At 44.0% G+C, this 24,361-nt stretch overlaps 1 protein-coding gene and 1 long non-coding RNA gene across 3 annotated transcripts in view; one reads left to right on the top strand and one right to left on the bottom strand.

Moving 5' to 3' along the window:
• Positions 1 to 352: 352 nt before the first annotated feature.
• The window catches only part of LOC134031100 (disintegrin and metalloproteinase domain-containing protein 12), a 106,273-nt gene continuing 82,264 nt past the window's right edge, over positions 353 to 24,361 (bottom strand). Inside the window, exons 12-23 of one of the 2 annotated variants that reach the window (XM_062474599.1) lie at positions 19,466 to 19,643; positions 17,238 to 17,327; positions 16,798 to 16,993; positions 16,557 to 16,665; positions 15,849 to 16,047; positions 9,527 to 9,604; positions 7,694 to 7,802; positions 7,397 to 7,532; positions 7,082 to 7,211; positions 5,687 to 5,941; positions 2,413 to 2,561; positions 353 to 2,278 (exon numbers count right to left, since the gene is read on the bottom strand). In XM_062474599.1, coding sequence (XP_062330583.1) covers positions 2,221 to 2,278; positions 2,413 to 2,561; positions 5,687 to 5,941; positions 7,082 to 7,211; positions 7,397 to 7,532; positions 7,694 to 7,802; positions 9,527 to 9,604; positions 15,849 to 16,047; positions 16,557 to 16,665; positions 16,798 to 16,993; positions 17,238 to 17,327; positions 19,466 to 19,643 — 1,687 coding nt within the window. In that variant the 3' untranslated portion in view covers positions 353 to 2,220. Of the gene's footprint in view, positions 2,279 to 2,412; positions 2,562 to 5,686; positions 5,942 to 6,389; positions 6,461 to 7,081; positions 7,212 to 7,396; positions 7,533 to 7,693; positions 7,803 to 9,526; positions 9,605 to 15,848; positions 16,048 to 16,556; positions 16,666 to 16,797; positions 16,994 to 17,237; positions 17,328 to 19,465; positions 19,644 to 24,361 lie in introns of those variants that run through there. The other variant, XM_062474600.1, reaches the window with a different exon arrangement.
• Positions 12,550 to 13,654, top strand: LOC134031101 (uncharacterized). Its single transcript, XR_009931827.1, has 3 exons — positions 12,550 to 12,619; positions 13,441 to 13,491; positions 13,602 to 13,654. It is a non-coding gene; the product is annotated as an uncharacterized LOC134031101 (long non-coding RNA).

The raw sequence follows: 24,361 nt of genomic DNA, 5'->3' as shown, positions 1-24,361 counted from the left end.
TTGGTCCACATATTGGTCCTACAAGGAGCGGTTGTGAATCCAGAGAACAGCAGTGGAAAAATAAAGTGTGAACACAACCTTTTGTGTAGTATAAGTATAGCAAGTATACAGAAGTGTACAGTATGTCTGTGTGTGGAAGTCTTATGCTGGCCTGTTTTGCGGCAAACTGGACATCGTACACTGCACTGCCCTCCACTGGACAGTAGATGGCACTCAATTGCATTCAATCCAGCAAACAGGTAAACAGTTTTCTCACACACCAAGCATCCATTGGGCGGGAAGGAAAGGGAATTTGAAATCTGGCTAATATGCTCTTCAAATAATTCCAGTAAAAATACAGTACCAAAATGGCTTCAGTGTTTGATAAACAATTTTAATAATGCTGCTTAAATGTTGAAAATGTAATTTACAGTATAGACATTGACATGTATTTCTTACATTGGATGTATCAAATAGTTCAAATAATTCTGTAGAAAAAAACTGTTTGCCACAAAAATGTGTTCACCAGTAACACGCTTTACGAGGAACATTAGATTACAGTTACACAAAGACAACAGTACAGGTGTAACAAGCAATAACAGACACATGGAAACACACCTTTCAAATAGCAAAGTAAGGTCAACTAGTGCATAAGGAATAGGATGGTATCAAAATCAAACAATTATTGGATTTCAGCAATACAAAATTCGCAATAGGCATAGCAGAAAACATGTTTTTTCACCTTGGCATTTGTGAGCAGTCTGCGTGCTTTAACAAAAGTTCAGTGTAAATAATGATGTAAAAATAACAATAATAACGTAACTATTCAACATCTATGTGATATTCTGTAATACAAAGATGATATGCAGATCACTTGGATGACTACATTTTCAAAGTGTTATAGGCAGAAGAAAAACAGCAATCATTTAAAAATGGCTGTCTGTGCACAAACTCCAGGATTCAAGTTTTTGGCTGGCTCAATAAACACAAAGTGAGAAACTGACTTCTAAACTTTGTTTTATAAGCCTTTGTTTCACATCTCTTGAATGTCTTCGTTGGACTCAATTATTCGCTTGGAGTGTAAGTCTATTACTCAATATCCCCATGTAGCTAGCGTTCCTCTGTATCCAATGACATTGTGTTGCAGAGGGCCTCTGTTCCACATAGCCAAAGGGAGGACGCTGTCTGCACTATCCATTTTGTATCTAGTCAACAGGTATTCTTAAGGGAAACCATTTGTCAGCTGTGTCTTTCCCCAGAGCCAACTGCTTCACAGAGTTAAAGAACTAATACTTCAGATTCACGCTCTCAAATCAAGCCCTGGGCTCTAGCTGTTAACGATCCAAGTGCTGACATTTCATAACATGTTCCTGTATCATTGTGATTTGAGTTGACGGGAGTCAATCCAAGTAACTTTGTGGACTTGAGAGCAACTGCTTTGGTGTTTCACAAGAATCACACAGCTCTATACAAGTCTAATCATTTGTTTACAATCACATGGCTGGACCAGGGGTCTTATTCCCATGGAAGGCCTTGGCCTATTCTCCCTAGGTGTTTGCCTCACTGCCAAGCTGGCTGGAGACATCACAGACTCCATGGCTTCTATTTTAAAAGTGTCTCCCTCCATCAAGACAGTGAGCCTTCAAATGAACTGGAAGTGTTTTTTAAAAGGAAATAACAACCAAGCAAGTGTTGTGTGTTGGTGTCAGTGTTGGAGAAGAATAGCTTGTTGTCTGTTAAGCTGTCGAAACTGCATAAGGAGACCTGCAGAGTGATTTACCTGTGATGTTTCCTATGTAAGCCTTCTCCTAAAGTAGTAATACTACTCTAATGTCCTTGGTTCCCTTGCTGACACTTAGATCCACAACATGTGCACTGCTTTAAATGTTCACAGATCTTTAAGATATGCTTTCTGACTCCTTTTTCCAGCTGTCCATAAAAAAGTCTAGTACAGTATTTGCCAATGATGAAAATAACAAAAAAGCGATGTAAAAAAAGTTAAATCCCAAATGCTACAGCTAAGTAAAAGTGTCTGGCACAGTGCACTGCGTGGTAATAAATACAGAAAATAAATACTTTACATGTACCTGAGCTCAGACTCGTAGCACCATTCGGAGATAGAGCACCACAGGGACTCTCACGGGCCCCTTAATTCCCAAATGCAGAGGTGTCACGTTTTAAGGTTTTCAAATAGTTTTATAGTGCAAATCAAGTGTCCATCAATGCAAGGATGTCCGTTTCTCAGCTACTGTATCTGACACTGCCGAGCATACGAGGCTTTGGTAGAGTGGGGGGCTGCCTGGGGTGGGGAGAAGGTATGAGAAAGAATAGAGAAAAGGAAAATTATGCACACATTTAAAATGAATTTTAGCAATAGTGCTTTCCGGTTCTGTTTATGTATTGGTCTAGTTTTAGGATGTTCCGAAGACTCACCTCCCAGGCTGAAGGACTGGGCGCAGAGGCCTGGGGACAGGGATTGGGGCAGGGCCTCGGACCACTGAGGGGCTGCGCACCAGACGGCCACTTCTGCCCAGGGGGTCTGCTGGCAGGGGCTTCTGGGGGGGACTGGGCTTCTCCAAATCCTACAGGTGACAGATACTAGTTTAAAATGACAGCAGATTCATTCATTATAACACCATGCAAAGTCACAAAAAATACTTTTTTTTAATGATGGTGCTAATTTCCGATGAATTCCAAACAATGACGTTTCAGAGGAGGCATTTGGCAGCAAATTCTTTGAAAATGTCAAAAGAAATCGTCCTGGGGATTGGCAGTGACTTAAAATGACCACCAGAGGATAGTCAAATCTAGCCAAGTCTCACAGCTCAACTCCTGGCTGGGGCTCTGCTTGTTGTACTCCCATCCTGCTGGTCACCATGGCAGCCCTCCCCAGCAAGCATGTGATGATGAACCTGTCATGTGTTCCTAATCTACGGAAGGGGTGAGGTCATGATCAACGCTGCTACATGCATTCCATCTGGTCTCCATTCACTTCCTCCTGCAGAGAAGTCTCACATCCAAGAGGAGAGGAGCCAAGAGGTCCAGCCTCAGTCCGGTGGCCACACAAGCCATTGGTCATGTTTTTGTTGCCCACAAGTTCCACATTTAAAACGTGTCTTTTAACGTCTGCACGCTTAATGTTTCATTTGCGGGGCTGTCTCAGCGTTGACTGTCAGGTGATGCATTGTGGGTACTGTGTGTCTCTCCTTTACCGCCACCAAACCAAAATAAACTAAAAGAGAATATCAGCTACAAAGATGAAAAGAACTGCTGCTAAATCCTGAAATTTGCAGCCAGCATCGTCATTCACACGGAGCACAGGTTTGAGTTACATCCAGCATGTATAGTGCTGTATCAAATGAAAGGTAAATTGGATACAGAAAGATAAAAAGTGCATGTCCGTTTAGTCCATGACAATTGGACATAAAACGAAACATAAAACTTCCAAATACTAACTGTTAATCATGGTTTACATTTCTAGTCGGGATCAGTCAGGACCTACAACTGATTTCCCTTATGAGGTCACACAAAGCACCAGGCATTCAGGTGAATACCCCCATAGCCCATATTTCCACATCCCCCCACTAGGAGCTTTCCTCTGGGTTGAGCAGTAGCTTGGACAGACTCACTGAAGCTGTCAAACAGCTGCAACAGTTACTGTGTTGGCAGTCAAGCCATGACAACCAGCCTCTCTCATATATGTTGGCTGCTTACTAAAGAAAAACAGCTGAGAGGAAAGTTCCTGTCTCCTCGGTTCTGAAGGTGTGACAAAACCATGTGTTTGACTTAAATTTGTATTTATTCATACTGTAATGCAAGGAATCTCTGTACGTGTGTGTATGTGTGGTTTTATAGTGGGATTTTAGGGCAATGGGTGTCCAATGATGATCTCGAGAACCGGGCACTGTACAAATGTGTAATTTTGCAGGTGTCCATTTTAGGACCCAAGGACATGCTATTGCTGTGTAAACTACACAAACAACTCACTACCGTTTATCCTAAAACAGGGATTTGATTTACAGAAATGTACATGCAGCACTGTATGATAAATTAGGCCAACAATTGTGACAACTGGCTCAATCGTGGATGTAATGACTAATGTAATGAACTAAATGTCTAGATGTTTGTGTTGGTAATTTAACAGAGAACCAATATAATACATTTGTTTCAGCATGACATAAGCAATTGATAATGTAGGCTACATAATCATTTGCATGCATGTACCAGAGCATTGATAATTTGTCTAAAAGAATGAGGAATGTAATTAGGATGTGCATAAGTGACTATATGATGTGGAGGCTGAACAAGTACTTAAGATAATTTAAATTGGGATCTGAGAAATGTATATAAAAAAGCCACTGAGAGGAACTGTCATTACCGGCTGCATCACGGGCAATGCACTATCGATCTATAATTCCAGAAATGTTGTCACCGACATCTTACTCACCGATTGCATAACGGGCACTGTGCCCTATCTATAATTCAAGGAAATCTGTGTGTGTGTGTCATCTACTTCTTCACAACCACAGGCACTTTGCACTAACTATCTATAGTTCCAGGAAACTGTGTTTGTGTGTCTCACTGACGTCTTAATCACCGACTGCATCACAGGCACTGTGCACAATTTTTTCTTCTAAATTCTGCTTTAGCAATGCTACTGCAAGACACATTTAGGCACATTTAGTGTAATGTAAAAAATAACAAATGAAAGTTCACCCGCCTCAAACCAACTTCAGTACATGCTCTTGTTATTTTTTTGATTAGCTCTTAAGAGCCTCATGTTTGAAAATACTTGGGAGGTCTCGCCAGTGGCCCCCTGTTGATCTGAGCATGAGGAAAATCTCATTAGTACTCAGAATGGGCTCTAATTAGTCTGATGTGCTGTACAAATGTGTTGACCTCTGTCCCTGGGTGTGTGTTATTCTCTCATCCCCCGATGTGTGTGTGTGTGTGGGGGGGGTGCTCTGACACCATTACACCTGGTCAGGGTGTCAGTAAGAGTGTGCTGCTGGTGCCTGACAAGGACTTAGACAGGCCTCTCATTGCTGACCTCGGCTGCTCGCTGTAGCAAATGTGGCACTCTTTTATGTGTTTCTCCCCCTCTTCATTCTGTTTACAATTAGCATATTTTTCCAATCTCTCCCACTCTTTCTTTCTCTCTCACCTCTCTTTTACCTGGTGGTAAACCCAAACAGGATAAGCTCTGATAAGAGCCTTAGGGAATCCCAAAGCTAACCAACAAAGACCATACTTCACCTCAACTCACCCTCATCCACCCATATGGGCTTCAAGGAACACAATTGCTGGAAGTGTACTACTCTAGGATATTGGTTAGGGTTTTAAACACACACTCTGCAAATTCCACTTTCATCTTGGTAATATTTCCCACAAGGCTGGTGCCATTTTCATTATTTATGCGTTTTTATATACAGAGGGATGGACTCACACGGACAGTGCCGGTCCCAGGGTCGACCTCAGCTCTTTATTTGACTGTGTGTAGCTGTCAACACCGATATACTTTTATAGGACACATTGGCCCAATAAAAAGAGACCACATTGGAACCTGAACTGTAGGTAGTGAACGACAAGCCCAGGTTATATACTAGAACACAGTAAAGGCTCTCCTACAGCTTTTACACTCAAAGCAATGTTATCAACTAAATGTTTCCATTCCAGTAAATGAAGGTGTCAAACAGGGGCCACTTACCATAACCATGCGGCAAGAGATGTGGCGTGTGGTCCTGCGGAACGACGGCCCCCTGGGTGGGGCTGCGTCTTGGTGGGGTTGGGCGCGATGAGGAGGTGGGGCCGGTGAGTGTGGTTGTCCAGGAGAGAAGGCCAGAGTGATTGCCAGGGGAACTGGGTGGCTGAGGTGAATGGGGGGGCACTGGGGCAGTCTGTGCAGACTGTGGGAGGCATAGGGTGCTGAGGGCTGCAGAGAGTCAGGACCTAGGTGAGGAGGCTGGGAAGAAATGGGAACCGATGAAAACCCCCTCATGTCTGCGACCCATCAGCAACAGTCATGTTAAACTCCACCCATCTCCTCCCTTCGCTTCTTGGCCTCCTGGAGCCGCTAGGGAGTCGTAAATCAAGTGCCCCCTAGGTCCATTCACCATTTCCCTGGCTCCTCCTCAGGTGACAAATCAAAGGGAAAGACAGAGGACGTGACACAAGCTGATGTCTGGCCTGAGAAACAGGGCTGTCTAGGCAGACAGGGCCACAGACCTCACACACAAACACATACACACAGCAGACATTGAGGCCAAAGAGGCCAAAATGTCAGTCTGTCGGTCTTTCATTCACATCTGCCCAGCTTTGCACACACACACACACACACACACACATATATAAAGAGAACCTAAACACAGCTCCTGACAACTGGAAAATGACCTCACCTGCACTCTACTTACATCAAACGCTTACATCCTTTCTCTTCTTACCAGAGCAACACAATGAATACCAGATGTTTAAGGCCTGGTGACTGAAAGCACAGAGCCTATGTAATGTACAACAGCTTGACTTAAAGTGTGTTTATTTAAGCTAGCTTGGAACACACACATCAATTCAAACACACTCACTAACTATATAAAAAAAAACATTCTAAACTAACCATCGACTAATAGAATTCCTAGAATTCACTCCCAAGCATAGCCTCAGCATCAAGATAGGGAAACTACAGTAAGCTGAGGAACCCACAAGTCTCTTTTGCCATCATCGCTGAAATGGCTTTGTGGTCTCAATATATTTCTCATCGACATTCTCGACATGCAACACATGCAGATGAATCGATTACAACCACCAACAGCCATCTTTCTTCTGACACAAATGGCATAGGAGAGGCGTGACCATAGCATTCGCACCCCCCCCCCCCCCAGCATCTATAGGCTCCGTTTTCTGCCCCCTCCTCCACCGCCCCATGCACACAGCGCTCAAACGTGGGCAGCCATTTCATTGGATTTGAATTAGCTGGTGTTTGGGGTGAAAACAACATGTCACATCGGAATGAAATGTATGGGAGCAACATCGTTTCTAGAAGTATATGGGGGTGGGAGGGTGGAGAGGAATGGGGGGGGCTGTAGGATGCGGTGTGGGGGATACTAACCTTGAAGATGCTGTTGCTGTGGGGCTTGGCCAGGGTCTTGCAAGATGGAGAGGTTCTGTACACGGAATGAAGCTGCTGGGGATGATGCTGGGCCTGGGGCGGACTAGATGGCCTGTTTGGGCCCACCGACCTGCAGTACAGAAATACTTAGCAGGCAGCTACAGTATCATATCATACCTTGCTGGTTCTTAACCTAATACACAGCTGACATGTACTCAGTCAGTTGCAAATGATCACAGTGAATTGGTTTTAATGCAGTAAGCGAGGGACACAGTATGGCCAGCAAGATTTAGTGCTGGAGAGGTGAGAAGGTACCGTAGTTTCTCAATGTTGTTGTTTTTGCTGGTGTATAGCAGGCCCAGGAGGGTCTTCCTCTTGATGCAGATCACCAGAACAGCTCCCAGCAGGGTTAGAAGACCCACCAGGATCCCCACTGTCACGCTGTCATGGTCTGCACACACACAAACACACACACACAGAGTTCACTAAACACAAGAACAATCCACTCCAGTGCTGTGATTTGACTATCAACTACGGCTCAGCAGTAAGTGTTGCCACATTAAGTAGCAGCAGTTTGATGATGTTATTCTCCAGACGCATGGGGTCGATTACCTGCTAATCTCATGGGCCCGCTGTCCACACTACCTCCAAAGCCTGCCTTATCACAGAAGGGTGGAGCCCAATGAGCTTCACAGTGGCAGTTCCTGTTGTTATTGCACACCTGCAGAGTACATATGATAATGAGGTATGACAAGCTATCCATGACTAAACATTTTTTATTCCCATCTAGAATTAAATGAGAGTTCATTGATGGCAATGAATGACATTAGCCTTTGGTAATTAGAGCTAACATAGTCGAGTAAGTACCTGTAAAAGCTATACTTTGGACTTAACTTTGTGACAGAATTGTGTAGGTCAAGTTTATGGGTCCAGACATGAGCGATGGTATAACAAACAGATACAGATGATCGGGTATGCTCAATTTGCTGCATAGCACAGCACTCAGTCAGGCTACTTATGTTTCCATGTGGCAGGGCCGTGGGAATCAAAACAGTTGTTTTCCCTCTATCTCTAGGTCTTTATAGTCTCTATTTCTCTATCCCTATATTTCTCTCTCCTACCTATCCGCCTCTCCATCCCTTTCTCTCTTTATTTCTTTGCCTCTCTCTACCAGTCTCCTCTTCTCTCAGTCGCTGTCTCCCTCAGTCTTTCTTTTCAAGTACAGTACCCATATGTGACAGGGTCCAAAAGGATAGTAAAAGAAACCAGCCCTCTCTGGAAGGTTACATCTTGATCAGATCTGGAGGAGTGCTCCAATCTTATTTCTTACCCAAAACAGCCCATAATACCAGCAAGTCAAGCAACAAGGACTCCCAAGACCAGGGCTGCCCAATCCTGTTCCCAGAGAGCTACCGCCTTGTAGGTTTTCATTCCAACCCTAACCCAGCACATTTCATTCTAGTAATTAGCTGGTTGATAAGATGCACAAGGTAACAGGTGTTAAGGTTGGAGTGGCAACCAGTGTCGAGAGGGTAACTCTCCTGAAACAGGGTTGAGCAGTCCTGTCATGGGGAAACTTTGTACTAATTACCTTTGCTTTGTACCAGCTAGGAGGCTGAACACACCCTAAACAGACTCACCAAAAGAAACTAGGATACAAACGAGCAGAGGCATTCTCAATTCAAGTAGTGATTGATACCATTTCATTTACATTTTAGTCATTTAGCAGACGCTCTTATCCAGAGCGACTTACAGTAAGTACAGGGATATTCTCCCCGAGGCAAGTAGGGTGAAGTGCCTTGCCCAAGGACACAACGTCATTTTGCACAGCCGGGAATCGAACCGGTAACCTTCAGATTACTGCTCAGCCACCTGACTCCCATCTCCTGTTTGATTTTATTAGTGAATCAGTTGATCTAGTTTAAAGACATTTGCTGTTGGAGGAAAGACCAGTGTGTCACAGCACACAGGCTGAAACTATCGCCACAAAGGGGGGCCACCCACAGATCTTTGACAGGCTGCATAAAAGAAAGTGAAATAGAAAAAGAAATCCAATCTATTCATATCACAATCTCAAAGTCAAACGGCGTAACCCAAATAAAGCCCTCGCACTTACATTTGAGCACATTTTTAGGACAAGGACGACTGCCTCCCAGTCAAACTATGATGAATGACACTGAAGGCTGAACATAAATGAAACCATTACTTCTAATTGATTGAACCTTTCGGCAAGCTGGAAGATTGATTGCGAGGCATTGTAATGGTTACCTCCCATACATCAGCCATTCTGACCATATTACGACCTGATAGCATCTCAGGGAGTGTGTGTGTGTGCAAAATTTGAGCAAATACCTTGACAGGTGTGTGAAGACTGTGCTGTTCTTATTTGGTGTGTGTGTGTGTGTTGGAGGAGGGTGGGGGCGGAGTCAGAACAGTTCTACTCACCCCTCGGCCACCACACTTTCCTGAGCACTCGTGCACGCCAAACACACTGACGTTCTGGCACTGTCGGTTCAGACAAAGCTAGAACACACATGCACAGAGTATTACCAGACAGTTTACAAAGTTCAAAAAACATCCTAACTCCTTGTAACTGAGGCAGAACAAAGGAAAGCCTGTATCATGCTGGTAAACATATGCTGACAAGGAAACGACAAAACCGCTTGAAAATGTTGAACAGACACCGGGCAGAGCCGTCTAAACATGTCAAAAGGTTGTGTTTCATCAAAATTACATCAGTTTACAAGCTGGGTGATGGAGTCTTATACAGGCCCGTAAAGATTACCCCCGCAGCCCCCGCACCACGGGGGGGCCTCGCAGGGATGGAGGGCCTCGCGTGGCAGGCCCCCCGTTTTTTTTGTTTTTTTTATCCAATTTGAATTACATGGGATGTCTTATTGTCTTGTCTGTGTTTCCAGAGTTGATATAAAAATAAAGGAAAGTATATTTAATTGTGCTTTCTTTGTTAGCTAGGTAAGTGACATGACGAAGTAGGTCAGATGGTCACACAGACCGGCGAGCCCGCTGCAAATAGGTAGCTAACTGTAGCGTAGCTTAGGAAAAATGAAACGCACATTTAAAAGCGGTGCCCAAAAGCGGCATTCAAAACAGAACATTTCTGAATTAAATGCCAAACTTCCCAAAATTACAAATTTCTTTTTCGACCAGCCGGTGAAGGATGCACTCATCTGCCAGAAGAGACAGGTATTGTACTGTTTGCTATGGCTAACATTACTGTACCACGTAGCTAACGTTAGCCTATACTTTGACAGCTGTACTGCTCTGTCTGTGTTGTGCTTCCTAGCGTTAACAGAGCCTCCTTTCCAAGAGCCAGGAAAATTAGCCTTGCTCCTTTATTGACTTCCTATCAAGCTGACAACATTGAAATGGAGTGAAACTACAAAAAAAGAGAAAGTAGAAAAAGTGCTTAATTATATATATATTACATAACTGACATTATTAGCAAACATGATAACGTATGCGACAGTAGTATCGTGCAGTTGCAGCGATTGCGTTTGACTATTTAAACATAATCAAAGTTACAATAAGTCATTGTATTTCAGTTATATACATATTATGATCGTGTAAAACGTCATTGCTTTCTACAAGATTCACACGACAAAAAATGGCTCCATTTATGATTTAGCGAACACGCTAATAATAAAACACAACTCCATACTATCAAGTGTGCCTGATGTAGCCACGGCCATCAAATTATTTCTGACAATACCCGTGACTGTCGCAAGCGCTGAAAGGTCATTTTCCAAGCTGAAACTGATCAAAACATATCTCAGAAGCTCCATGTCACAAGAGAGGCTGTCAGGTCTGGCCATCTTTAGCATAGAAAATGAATGTGCGCGCAGTTTAGATGTAAAGAGTGTGGTAAAAGACTTTGCACACAGATTTGCTAAAAGACGCGCACATGTGTAGGCTATTCACCTGCAAACCGTTTGAGCGTTTTTTTCTTATTGAATACATTTCCCTCACAAGACAAGCTTGAGTTTTGATATCTTGCATTTATTACACGGCTCTTCAGAATGTTCCAAAAAGTTCAGTTGATCGCGTCGGGGTCCTGTTCGTCCCGTCGGTATTTGTATTACATTATCCGTTACATATGTGTTGGGGGGGGGGGGGCGGGGGGGCCTCATGTGTTTCCGTTACGGGCCTGGTCTTATAGGAGTCCCAGCTAACACATGACGTTGCGGCAACGTTGCCAGTAAGTGCTCAGTTGGTAACCCGCGACGTTACCTTCTGGCAACGTTGTGGCAACGTCGTAGCTACGTTATAAAGGGAATGTTGCCAGTTGGTCCCATGGACAACGTTGCCACGACGTTGTACCTTGGTCGGCTGGTTACGTTATTTTTAGACCCGTGGGCAACGTTGCCGCGACGTCGTACCTTGGTCGGCTGGTTACGTTATTTGTTGGTCCCCTGGACAACGTTGCCGCGACGTCGTACCTTGGTCGGCTGGTTACGTTATTTTTTGGTCCCCTGGACAACGTTGCCGCGACGTTGTACCTTGGTCGGCTGGTTACGTTATTTTTTGGTCCCCTGGACAACGTTGCCGCGACGTTGTACCTTGGTCGGCTGGTTACGTTATTTGTTGGTCCCCTGGACAACGTTGCCGCGACGTTGTACCTTGGTCGGCTGGTTACGTTATTTTTTGGTCCCCTGGACAACGTTGCCGCGACGTTGTACATTGGTCGGCTAATTACCTTATTTTTTAGACCCGTGGACAACGTTGCCGCAACGTCATACCTTGGTCGGCTGGTTACGTTATTTTTTGGTCCCGTGGACAACGTTGCCGAGACGTTGTACCTTGGTCGGCTGGATACATTAATTTTGGTACCATGGGTTAAGTTGCGGCTAAGTCGCTCTTTGGTCGCAGGACAACGGATCTCGAGTGCATATAGTGGTTTATCCAGAGATGAAGAGATCACACTGGACTGCTCTCAGTTCTGACACTTTTGCAATGTACCCATAGTCTACATGAATTTCAATCACACACAATATTAAATGTTGCACCCAGCACGTATAAATGTAGACAATGCATGTAATTCATGTGCAGCTCAGCCCCAGCATGTCATTGGTCATCAATTTTCTCATATGCAGAAACATAGCTTTAATAAATAAGACTGAATCTGGAATATAATTTAGTCTTTCATTCTTTACTATAAACATGTACAAAAGCAATCAATGTGTGATGTGTAACATGATTAAGCAAACATTCTTTGTATAGCACACCAAAGCTGTATGACACACAATGCAAATTTGTGCTCCAATAATTTTTGTGATACAAAATTGTTAAATGTGACCAAAAGGTAAGCGACTCTTAAGAGTTTCATTTCCAAAGACAAGTCATCACAGAATATTACAATTCTTCCTTAGCAAACCTGCCCCTCAGTCTGCCCCTGAGCAACAACTTTGCGCAGGCCCATTTCAACGCATCGCTCAAATTGGGGTTTCAGAAGAGATTTTGCAGGGGTTCAACACCGTCTTGTACGCATTGGATTTCAACTGGAAATTAGCTACTTCAAAGGTGAGTTTCTTTACAGAAATATATAAACATGTTTTAAGAAATTTGATGGGGCATACTTATACGTATATGTTTGAAATGTAGGCCATTTAGCCTGTTTATGTGCTATCAGATTCACATTGTTTACGTTAGGATTTCGATAGCTACAGTACAGTAGAGGTTAAACCCTCCAGAAAGTTATGTTGAAATACTGAAAATGCATAGGCCTACATGTTTTCAAAGTTTAGCTTCTCACAAATCACCCACAAAAGAATCAGTGAAAATAAACGTTCAGAACTGTTAAAAAACCTTGTCCCAAAATAGTTTATTTAGCCCGGAATTTTCAAAGACTGTGGAGCTAGCGTGGCTGATCACGTTTTAATCACAACAATGGCGTCTATAAAAGTATCATGTCACTAATTTTTCCAATTTGTACATGACATCTTTTTTTGGATAAGTTTATTCGTTTTAACCTTTTAGATGCGTGAGTTTTAAATATTTCCGACGCTTCCACCAGTTATTTTTCCAAAACGGCAGCTAGGTTGCTTTAATTAGCTTCCGTTACCTAGCAACCTAGCATAATACTCGTAGCAATGCTACTACCTGCTAGTGTTACTTGTTAGCCTACTAATTGTAAATTTTGAAGCCATACTATAGCGTTTGTCATATAGTTTTTGTCTATCGGAAAACAGTCGGTTGGAATGTTCAGAATCACACATGTGCGACGCTACGATGTGGGGCCCTGCTTTCGAACGATCACATATGTGCAATGCTAATCCTTTTATATCAATATGCTATAACTATGTACATAAACTACATTCCATTTTCATTTCTGTACAGTACAGATTATCCTACCACCGTCACACGGCCTAGCACTGTGTCCCTGGGAAATGATGGTAAAGTAATGAATGACCGTTTAAAACAGTGACAATAATTGTATGAGCCATGGCAACCTAAAGGCTATGTTTTGAAGCAAAAGCATGACTTAAAATTTTTGCATCACCAGATTCCATACCCCTAGATGTCAACTCTGGTCTGGTGGAGGTGAACCAATTGGGGGCCCAGGAAAACAGCTGGCAGCCAGGCAAGTGCAAATATAAGACACTCAAAAAAATATATGCTTTGTATACAACCATTCAAGGTAACATTTGTTATTTACATAAATGTTACAGCTAATCTAGAAGAACCACAGTGTATGCCAATCATGCTAACTCTTGTAAACTTGTTTTACTTGTCTTTAATGATAGACACATTACAGGTTATGCTCCGGAAGATGGAGACATTGGAGGAGAACCAGCGAGAGGCTCTCCTATTCAGGCGACTACAGGGCAGACACACTGCCAGTGCCAGTGATGGACCTACAGGTGGCTCAAACACAGGCTGAACTCCAAGACGCCTTAAGCGAGGAGCGCCTTAAGGTGCTGGAGTTGCGAAAGAGAGTGGTAAGTGTTTGGAGATGCCATGAACTATGGCTTACACGCAGCGTTCAACGTTCACATTGGTGCTGACAATAAGTTCATGACTTCTAATTCCAGACGCTGTAAAGAAGTGGAAGACGGGACTGGGAGAGAAAGCTGTGGAGCTCCTCATAGAGGAGACACTCAAACACAACCCGGCAGCCCGTTCAAAACAAGCCAGGTGAATGAATCATGATCGCAGCTTCCATATCCAACCTTTCACATGGCTATGTGACACAAATCTAGAATCACATGTTTTTTTGATGATGTATATTATTTTAGATGTGATTTTTTTATGACTTGTATAGCGCCTTTTTACACGTGCAATTATGTTGATAGAACACTAACTTATTTTGTGCTTCATTGTCAGGGCCAACAGACAGGACCTGTAGCGGGGACTGGCAGAAGATTTTAATTCACTGTTTGGCACTTTGTTTGAAATAAAATGACAATGTTACATGGAAATGCTGCCTTGTTTATGATTAGCTGGAGTTAGGCTACACATCACACAAACCTCCTGAAGTTGGCTACCATGTAGCCTATTATACAAGAACAAGTAGCATTTTGGGCAAATGAGGTCTGCATATGAACCGCCCCAATATAAGCAGTAGAATTGAGAAATATAGGTTACTTAGTTAACGTTGCAGTTACGGACTGGCAACATCACAAAATTACGTTGCTAGGAGGTCGCGGTTACGGACTGGCAACGTCGGAAAATGACGTTGCTAGGAGGTCGCGGTTACGGACTGGCAACGTCGGAAAATTACGTTGCTAGGAGGTCGCGGTTACGGACTGGCAACGTCGGAAAATGACGTTGCTAGGAGGTCTCGGTTACAGACTGGCAACGTCGGAAAATTACGTTGCTAGGAGGTCGCGGTTACAGACTGGCAACGTCGGAAAATTACGTTGCTAGGAGGTCGCGGTTACGGACTGGCAACGTCGGAAAATGACGTTGCTAGGAGGTCGCGGTTACAGACTGGCAACGTCGGAAAAATAACGTTGCCACGACGTCGCGGTTACGGACTGGCAACGTCACAAGATTACGTTGCGGTTACGTTCTGGCGTCCCACAGATGCACGGTCCCGCAACGTCGCCAAAGACGTTGCGGCAACGTATGTTTGGTCATCGAGTGACGTTGCGGCAACGTAAGGGCAACGTAACTGTGTTAGCTGGGGTCCCACCCAAAGAAATCCTAACTGGATATGACTGGGCAGAGAAAGTAAAGAAAACACCATGACAGGTGAGGGCTTCGGGTCAGCCTGGACAAATGTACTCACTCAAGGTGCACTTTTTGAGTGCCCTCTAAGTATACACTAATGCAATCAATTATCTCAGCATGACCACGTGAAACATCTCCGGTTCTCTTTCTCGGCATGCCAAGGAACCTGCCCACCCTTACACACAGACCCACCTCAGACGGAGAGAATTCACATCTTAGTCATGTAGTCTGATGTCACTCCACAAACTAGGTCATTTTCCACTAATGCTGCCCAGTGTTTAGTCTGTAAAACCTTAGGGCTTTCTCATTGTTTGGTGTCCATGAGGGAGTCAGATGGCTAAGCGGTTAGAGAATCGGGCTATTAATCAGAAGGTTGCCAGTTCGATTCCCGGCCACGCAAAATGACGTTGTGTCCTTGGGCAAGGCACTTCACCCTACTTGCCTCGGGGGAATGTCCCTGTACTTACTGTAAGTCGCTCTGGATAAGAGTGTCTGCTAAATGTAATGTAAATGTAAATCACATCAGATTGGATTTATGGATCCATAGTTATTGAATCTGTTCACGTTCAAATCTCACCATGCCGTCTCCGCACTTGGTGCCCATCAGAACCAGGCCGGGGTCGGGCATGTCGTCACCCAGGTAGACGTGCGTCCCCCGGCACAGGATGCGCCCCCCTTCCTGGAGAGGGATGTTTGTTTCTATGGAAACAGCATTGGTGCCAATCACTGGCCGATTGGCTCCTCCCTGACACTGAATTTTGCCACATTTAGCATCGCTGTAAAACCCAGAAACACAAGAACAACAAAAGTCAGTAAATATATGAATTTCATAAAAGATCAGATTTCAGCACTTTTCATCTGTATCAACAAAATGCAAATGCAGATTTATCTATACAATCAATTACACAGTTCTTAATTGTTTTATCAACCCTTATTTGGAGGGTGTTTCTGGGCAGCCGTGAAGTGCTACATGAGCCTGGTGACTTTGCACCTTGTGTTTCTTTATAAAAATGGTCTCCACTCTATTAGAGGAATTACTGAGACGCTGACGGAAGTCTTAATGGCTCAGCCAAAGACAACGAAAGAGAAGCTTTCGAACAAGAACAAAAACATGGCACTTACATTTTCAAAACTACATTCAGTTTCTTTTAGAGGACACATTTTATCTAAATGAAAAGATCTTTCCATTTGTCGTTTGTCCTTTCTCACTTGGCCTCTGGTTTTTAGTGGTGAGAGCTTTTACTGTAATGGGCCCGGGGGGGCCTGAAGCATCTCTGGGTCTTACCGGGCTTCACATTTAGCAAAGGAACCCTTGGAATCCTTGCCGCAGTTGCCATAGGGATCCCCCGCGGAGTTGACCCTCTCAAAGCAGATCTCGGGCGCGGCCTTGGCCCCTGAGGCACACGTTGTGACACATCATGAGTGCCTTCTCGCAGACAGCTTTTTGGAGCATCTTTTACAACTTCCCGCAACAGATGGTCCTCCCGACCACCAGGGGATGATCCCCTTGTCTGTCTTTAACTCACCCTGTCCCCACAGAGTGACGCACTGCTGCTCGTGGGTCTGGCAGATGCCGTTGTAGCAGTAGCCATCCACATTGTGGCAGGCGTGGCCGTCGTGCAGGTAGACGTTAGCAGGGCAGTGGGGGTTTGTGCCGGTGCAGAACTCAGGCAAGTCACACGAGTTACTGGAGTCACGGCATGGGGTGCCCGCTGGCTTCAGCTACAGACCGACGGAAGGATGGATGAAGCAGGAGACAAACGAGTGAAGGGTATGACAAGAACTACGATTAATACACTTGCAAGGAACACAGTGCATATCTGCCCAACGTAGAGCTGGATACACATTTCATCAGTGTATCATACAACGATCCATTTACTCGATATCACCATTCACTCAGATATTCCGACATCAAAACAGACTCAGGGTATGTGAAATGCAGGTGGTCTGAACAGGCTCCTCCTACCTGGCAATCTTGACAGCACTGTCCGTGGGCACAGACTGCCTCCCCCTTCAGAGTGCAGGTGGTGGCGTTGCAGCAGGGGTTTGAACACTCCTGCGAGGAGGACAGGAGTCAAACACACAGGGGGATTGGCTTAAATCTGGGATCACAAACTCAGGCACTTACAGTATGTGGTCAGAGGAACCCCAGATATGAGCCGGTTCCACCCCTGTTTCTCCCAGAGGCACAGATCAGGAAGCAGCACTTCCTAGAGACATTTCTAAGATGACAGCCGCTTTGCTGACAGAGTGAGAGGCCCTGCCAACTGCATAAACACTTCAGGGATTCAGTATCGTGGGAGGGGGGTGGGAGGGCAAGTGAGACATGTTTGTATGTAAAGATAGAGGACAGAGAGAGACAGAGAGTAAAGCAGAAGAGTGAGAGCGAGAGAAAGAAAGAAAGAGAGGCAGAGACAGAGCCACAGCCCTCAACGAAATAACTTATCCCCCTTCAGTTCGGAAGGCCATCTGCTTCATGTTAGTCTTTATCAGAGCCCTGCACTGTACTAATCAGCAGCTTTCTACCATCTGACGGAGATGGATGGTAGGCAACCAAGTTCAGGCCCCAGCGCAGCACTGAGGAAAGGGGAAGGGCCAGTGTGTGTGCGCGTGCATGCCGATATAATTGTGTGTGGGCGTGCGTGTACATGTATGTGTGTTAGAGGGTATGGGTTGTGCTTGCGGGAGTGTGTGTTAGGGGGGCATATGTCCGTGTGACACCATAGGTACACTGAATGAAAGTGTAGGGGTAAAGCTGTATGCCTTGCTTCTAAAGCAGGATTGGAGGCTGTGGAGCAGTTGAGGCTGGCGAGGAAGCCATTCTGACACCACGGGCCGTACTGAGCTCATTCCAGCCTGAAAATCATTAAGGGTCGTTCCCATGGTCCCGCAGCCGTAGGGAGCAGGAGAGTCACGCTAAAAAGACGGCCCATAATAGAAGGGGAAACAGGACCTGGGATTTTTAATGAGGCCCTGGCGGCGTTATGGTCGTCGACGTGCTGCCTGTCTAGGAACTCTGATCTGGCCCAGTTTGGCTCAGCTTGGCACAGCTCTGCTGTGAGGAGAGCTTTATTAGTGTTGGCCTGGCCCATGCTAGCACTGATGTCAACTCTTTGTTTGGAAAGACAGGGACACTATCAGCCTGGCCGGAGACAGGGACAAAACATCTCTATTCTGGAGTTACTGAGCATAGAGGTGTGTGGCCAGTGTACACACACAGAAAACTAGGACATGGTTTCTTTGAACACCTAATGTATCATCCACAGCATCCAGTCTCCCTTAATAATGTCTACATTTGTATCCTGTAATTCTTGTTGTTGTCAATTCAACATCGCTAGTCAGACAGCTCATGATGATTTATGCGGACTCGTCACCATAGACTGAGAAGTCTTGAATGTGGGCTGTGCCTTTCATTACATATGTGCATGCCAATGAAAACTCATTAGAATTTTTCGGTTGACAGCGTTTCCTCATAGGAATGTGTATCACAATCATCCATTCTCTGCAAACAAACACCTCTGTGGATGCTGAATAAATTCACACTCAGCTCCTCTCCTGAGACCTGACTTGCATTCAGATCACTGTACCCAACAACCCAAATGGAGACCTGCATTCACATTTATGCTTTCTCACTTTGGTGCTGTGTTGCTGGTAGCAGCTTGTTTTTTGTTTATTGTATTGTGTCATAAACTTGGACAATAGACTTAATTTGTGAGTTATGAGTCAGAGCAGAACGGAAGGATTGGAAAGCACATAATAAAAGGTTAGTGAGTGGACCTGGCTACATTCCACAGCTTCTGGTGTTGTGACTTAACATGTTTTAAATTTTTTGAGTTGAGTGATAAATAAGTGGAAATATTAAAAGTTGATTTGATTGTATAACCAACTAAATTTGTATTACTTGTAAAGTGTTAAAAGTACCATAAGGCTTTGCCTAGACTAGAACTTTTGTTTTGGTGTTTTGTTGACCAGAAGGTTGTAAATGGGATGCGGATATGAAAAGTTGGACTTCAGTTAGGACGCTTTGTTTTCCCCTGAATGAATATCGTCATTATGTAAATAACAGTTAACTGTAAACCTTTCAACTCACATCCCACGTTTGGAGTCACTTTATGGAACATAGATAATCTACACTTTGTGTCATAACTGAAGGTCTTTGGGTTGTTCTTGAGGCGTAAATGAGCGCACACTCACCTCCAGCTCTCCGCAGTCGCACTCCTCTCCCTCCTCAACATATCCGTTGCCGCACTTCTGCCCGCCATAGAGCACCTTGACCTCGGGCATGTTGAACAGACACATTCCCACACCCTTCTCCAGGCTAGCCACCAGGTCCTTCTTACTGCAGCTGCTGAAAACAGTAGGGAACGGGTACCTATGGGGAGGGGAGGTTGAAAGACAAAGATGGGGGGGGGGGAAGAGAAATGTAAAGGTGGACAACATGGAGAAAGAGAGAGATTAACCAGTCCAGCTCAGCCACTCTCTGTAAATGAGATCCAGAATATATCAGTGTGTGAACTACACAAGGCAGCCATGACACATCTTCTCTGAGGAGACAACCTCGATAAGGGATATTTATGATGTAAAAAGGTTGTTAAAAAGTCAAACAAACAAGCTCTTCCTTTGCATGAGTTTCAGAACCCATACATTTGGGAAAAGGGGAAGGCAGTGGTATGTTTTCAATATTGTTTTTGGCAGGGACCGAGAGGATGGTCTGCTCCACAGGGAAACACCACAGTCCAAGGGTTCCATCTGCCAAATGCTTTGTTACAGACCTCATGTTGCTTTATTGAGCTTCACTCTGATAATGGAGTGCACTGGGTGACAGTGTGTGCGAGTGTGTGCATGCTTGTGTGCTGGAGTTGGTGGTAAGCTCTTAGAGTCTATTGCAGGATTACTGGGGCCTGTAAGTGTTTGTACGCTGGTCTAAATGGATATGAGATAGTGGAGAGGAGTGGTGTGTACCGTATTTTTCGGAAATAAAACCACGGTTTATAACCCGATTTTACATTTTTCTTGTGGTGGTGCGGTTTATATTTTGAAGCATGACACTTTTTTCGTGAATGCTATTTAACCTGTTAATGAGTAGCGTCGCACATATGTGATCGTTTGAATGCGGGTCTCACAGCGTAACGTTGCATATAGAGCTCCGGACGTCACGTCACTTTACTTCGCCATTTTGGCAGGAAAGTAGTGGCAAAAATGAACGGCGCCAGCACGGAAATTCAACCTGTACGAGTTCACTGCGCACTTTAATTCAAAAGACATAGGCAGCTATAAAGCAAAACTTGATCGATTAAACATTAGTGATCCATATAATGCTCCCGGAGTTATTTTTACAACCTTTACGAGTGAAATGGAAGGCTTCCCTGACCTTCTGTATCCAGATATTTACAACTCTCTATCAACTTTCATTCGTCCTACTCTGGATAGTCTTTGAAAGCCTACAAAAGCCTGGAGGGATATAAATGGACGCAATCAGATGGATTAGTGATGAATATTCAGCTTTGAAGTCTACCGGCTACAAATTGCTATGTGTAACGTTAATGCAGTCAGTTTTATAACTTGTATAGCTAGCTAGCGTTAGCTAGTCTGTAATGTTCGCCAACGGTTAGCTACTAACGTTGGCTAACGTACATTATATCAGTGCACTTTTCATCACAAAATTCCATTACATATTTATTACAGATAAGTCATTCCAAGAGACTGAATAATCCCCAGTTGAAGCCATGGGTGGTTGTCTGGAATTATGGGGTTCTTCTCTGGATTTTAGGAATCCTATAAAATGCTCTCCCTTTATCTTTTCCCCGATGGTTCAGGCATCCCGGCGCACAGCAGCTATCCACCATGTTGAATCAACGTTTATTGATATAGGCAGCAAATTAAACTATTTATAATATGTATGTAAGTATATATGTATGCACTCTGGCGCTCCACTTGGCTCTCCACTTTCCTGCCAAAATGGCGATGACCAGTGCATGCTGGGATTGCGTGACGTCAACTCCCGGAGCTCTATATGCGTAGCCGGTGAAGCCACCTCCCCAAAATTAGTTTTTGCAGGTGGGGATGTCTGCTATACGGTGGCCCTGAAGTGCAAATCACACCCACTAACATGAGTGCATCCCCCAAATGAAAACACTCCCCCCAAATACGAGTCAACTCCCCCCAAATAGGATGACTTGCTCACCTCCCCCCAATACAAAGACATGCTCCCCCAAATGGGAAACAACATTACATTAACTCAAAAACACATTACATTAACTCAAAACGGAAAGGGTTGGTACCAGGTCATGACACTAGCGCCCACCCGCCAAATGCGGGTAGAATTCGGCTGTGGCGGGTAAAGCAGTCACGCCTGGGACGCGCTGCGCAGCACCACGATCTGCTACGATCGGCTACGACTGAGCAAAAGCTCAGACCAGACACACCAGACGCGCATTTCTCCACGCCGGTCACCAAGCCTTTCAGCTACTCTGAGCTTTCCTTTACGCTGACATGGTACATAAACATGGCACTGGCTATATCCCAGCATTGATCCTTATCTACGTTGTCCTTGTAAAATTGTTGCTGACATACAACAACTCCCTGTGCTTTTCAACTTCGAGAATTCATTTGATGCTGATTTTAGAAATCGACTTGGGGGTTCTCTCTCGGTAGGCTATGTCTGCGTGTGTGTTGTGTGCAACGCGTGACAACTCGTTTCTCTCAAACAAACAAAACAACTACGGGCATGCTAGCTCAACGGATCAATCCGTTTATTTTCATTCGTTTTCATCAGGGTAAACACATGTAAAGGACGTTCGTTACCAACATTGTGTAATTATAAAGTCTACAACTTTGCAAATGTTCACCGTAGTCTACAATTAATGGAGTAAAATCTTAATAACATGTTTTTTTATTCAAATATATCAACTAATATGGTGTATTTCATCATCCTGCAGCCGATTTCGCAAGCGTCTCGCGAAAAAATTCGACCAGCTGCCGAAACGATCGCTGCAGATCGCAGGCGATCGCAGGCAATCGCAGGCAATCGCGGCGCTGCGCAGCCAGTGTGGTCGGTCCCATTTGATAACATGGGCGCCGAAAGAAAAAAGGAGGCGCTTCCAGGCGCGTCGCAGCAGATCGCAGCCGATCGCAGGCAGTGTGTCCCAGGCGTCAGTCTCACTAGCCACTTTGGCGGGTGGAATTCTATATATCTCTCTCTCTATATTTTTTATTGTAGCAGGGCTGCCAACTCTCACGCATTTCAACCAATTCACACGCTCTCACGCCACACATTGTATTTCTCATGCTGAGAAGGAAACGACCAAGTAGTTCTGCTAACGTTATAACCAGTAATGGACGAGGCGCAGATACACTGAGTGAAGCAACACTCAAGCTCACGACGCGCGAACACGGAACACCCGTGATTTGACGGGATTTCACGGAACACCCGTGAAATCTGTTCACTGTAACAGTGACAGCCCCACCAAATCTCACTCCAAGGTTTTTTGAAAAGTTTGCAACCCTGTTGTAGGCTAGTCTTTTCAAATCACATCTAAAATAATAAACCCATTACAGGGTTCTCAAGCCTCACGCATTGACCGTGAGACACACGCATTTCAACATTCATTCTCACTTTCACATATACACAAACATACAATACAAGATAAAACAAAATTTGTAGGACATTTGGGAATCGGAATTGATTAGACAAAAATAATGATGTTGTTTATAAATATTTAAGTTGACAAAGTTTTGCTTGTGGGTTTTTTTAAGTTTAGTTCATATATTTTGTACATAGGCCTATACATTTTCTGTAATCTTGATTTCGGTGTTGACAATGGTCATTTACATGTGAAAGGATTGTAAAACTAGTTATTCAAGTAAATTGTAGCAAACCGTAGTCAACTTTAATCAAATAAAACTTAATTTCCCAACAACAAAATTGTGGCTAATGAAATTACTGAGTGGCTAGTAACTTTGGAAAACCATTAGCCACAGTGGCTGGTGAGCAAAAATTTTAATGTCAAGCGCTGGTTGGTACTACACTTCGTTGCTGAATGGATGCAGTAACTAACAAGAAATAAGAAATTGATCGACAGAAGTACAAAATGCCATAGCCTGACCGAGTTACGTGCACCAGGACATTTGTTTGGCTATCGAAGCATGTAGCAAGTATTAGGCTACTTATGCAAAAGTATAAATTGCGTGTTAAACGTCAAAATCGATAGCGAAACAACCATCCTGGTCCACGTAACTCTGTCATTATCATGAAGTTGATCGTTTTGGTTGGAAGAAAAGAAGAAACATTTGTGTTAACAATTCAGAATCATGGCTTGCACAATTCTTTATTTTAATCAGGGACATTCCTATGAAATAATCTTAGATATGCTGTTAACATTTCACAACATTAAAATAAGTATGCGCATGCTAAAAACACAGTTGAAGGAAGCAGGACTTTTCAGAAGAAAAAACTAATAGTCCAAAACAGAAGAACAAAATGCCACAATGACAGAGTTGCGTGTACCAGGATAATTGTTTGGCTATCGATTTTTACGTTTAACATGCAATTTATACTTTTGCATAAGTAGCCTACTATTTGCTACATGCTTCGACAGCCAAACAAATGTCCTGGTGCATGTAACTCTGTCAGGCTATTGCATTTTGTACTTCTGTCGATCAATTTCTTGTTAGTTACTACATCCATTCAGCGACGAAGTGTTGTACCTAAATCCGTGTATCATTCGTTCTTTCATTTTTCAATTGATAAACCAAAAACCCCAAAGTATTCATTTTTCCGTTATTCAATTGAGAAACCAAAAACGAGAAACGAAAAACTATAGTTTTTCTTGTTATTCAATTGAGAAACCAAAATCGAAAAACGGGGCACTGACCGAAAATGATTTTGAAATTTTGTTTTTGGTGACCCGGAAGTTGTTACTCATACGCCCGTTGGCTGCGCGCAGTTTGCAGTGTAACCAGCGCGAGAACCCATGGAAACGAACGAAGCGTCCACCAGAAAACACAAGGAAGAATGTAGATAGATATCAAATTAGACATCCTAACCTGCAGAGACTGATTTCCGGGAGGTAGCTCAATTGAAAAATGAAA

Source organism: Osmerus eperlanus, chromosome 12 (genome assembly GCF_963692335.1).
Source record: "Osmerus eperlanus chromosome 12, fOsmEpe2.1, whole genome shotgun sequence".
In the NCBI taxonomy this organism is placed as follows: domain Eukaryota; kingdom Metazoa; phylum Chordata; class Actinopteri; order Osmeriformes; family Osmeridae; genus Osmerus; species Osmerus eperlanus.
The sequence above is the reverse complement of the archived record's forward strand: the minus strand, read 5'-3'. Positions and strand labels throughout refer to the sequence as shown.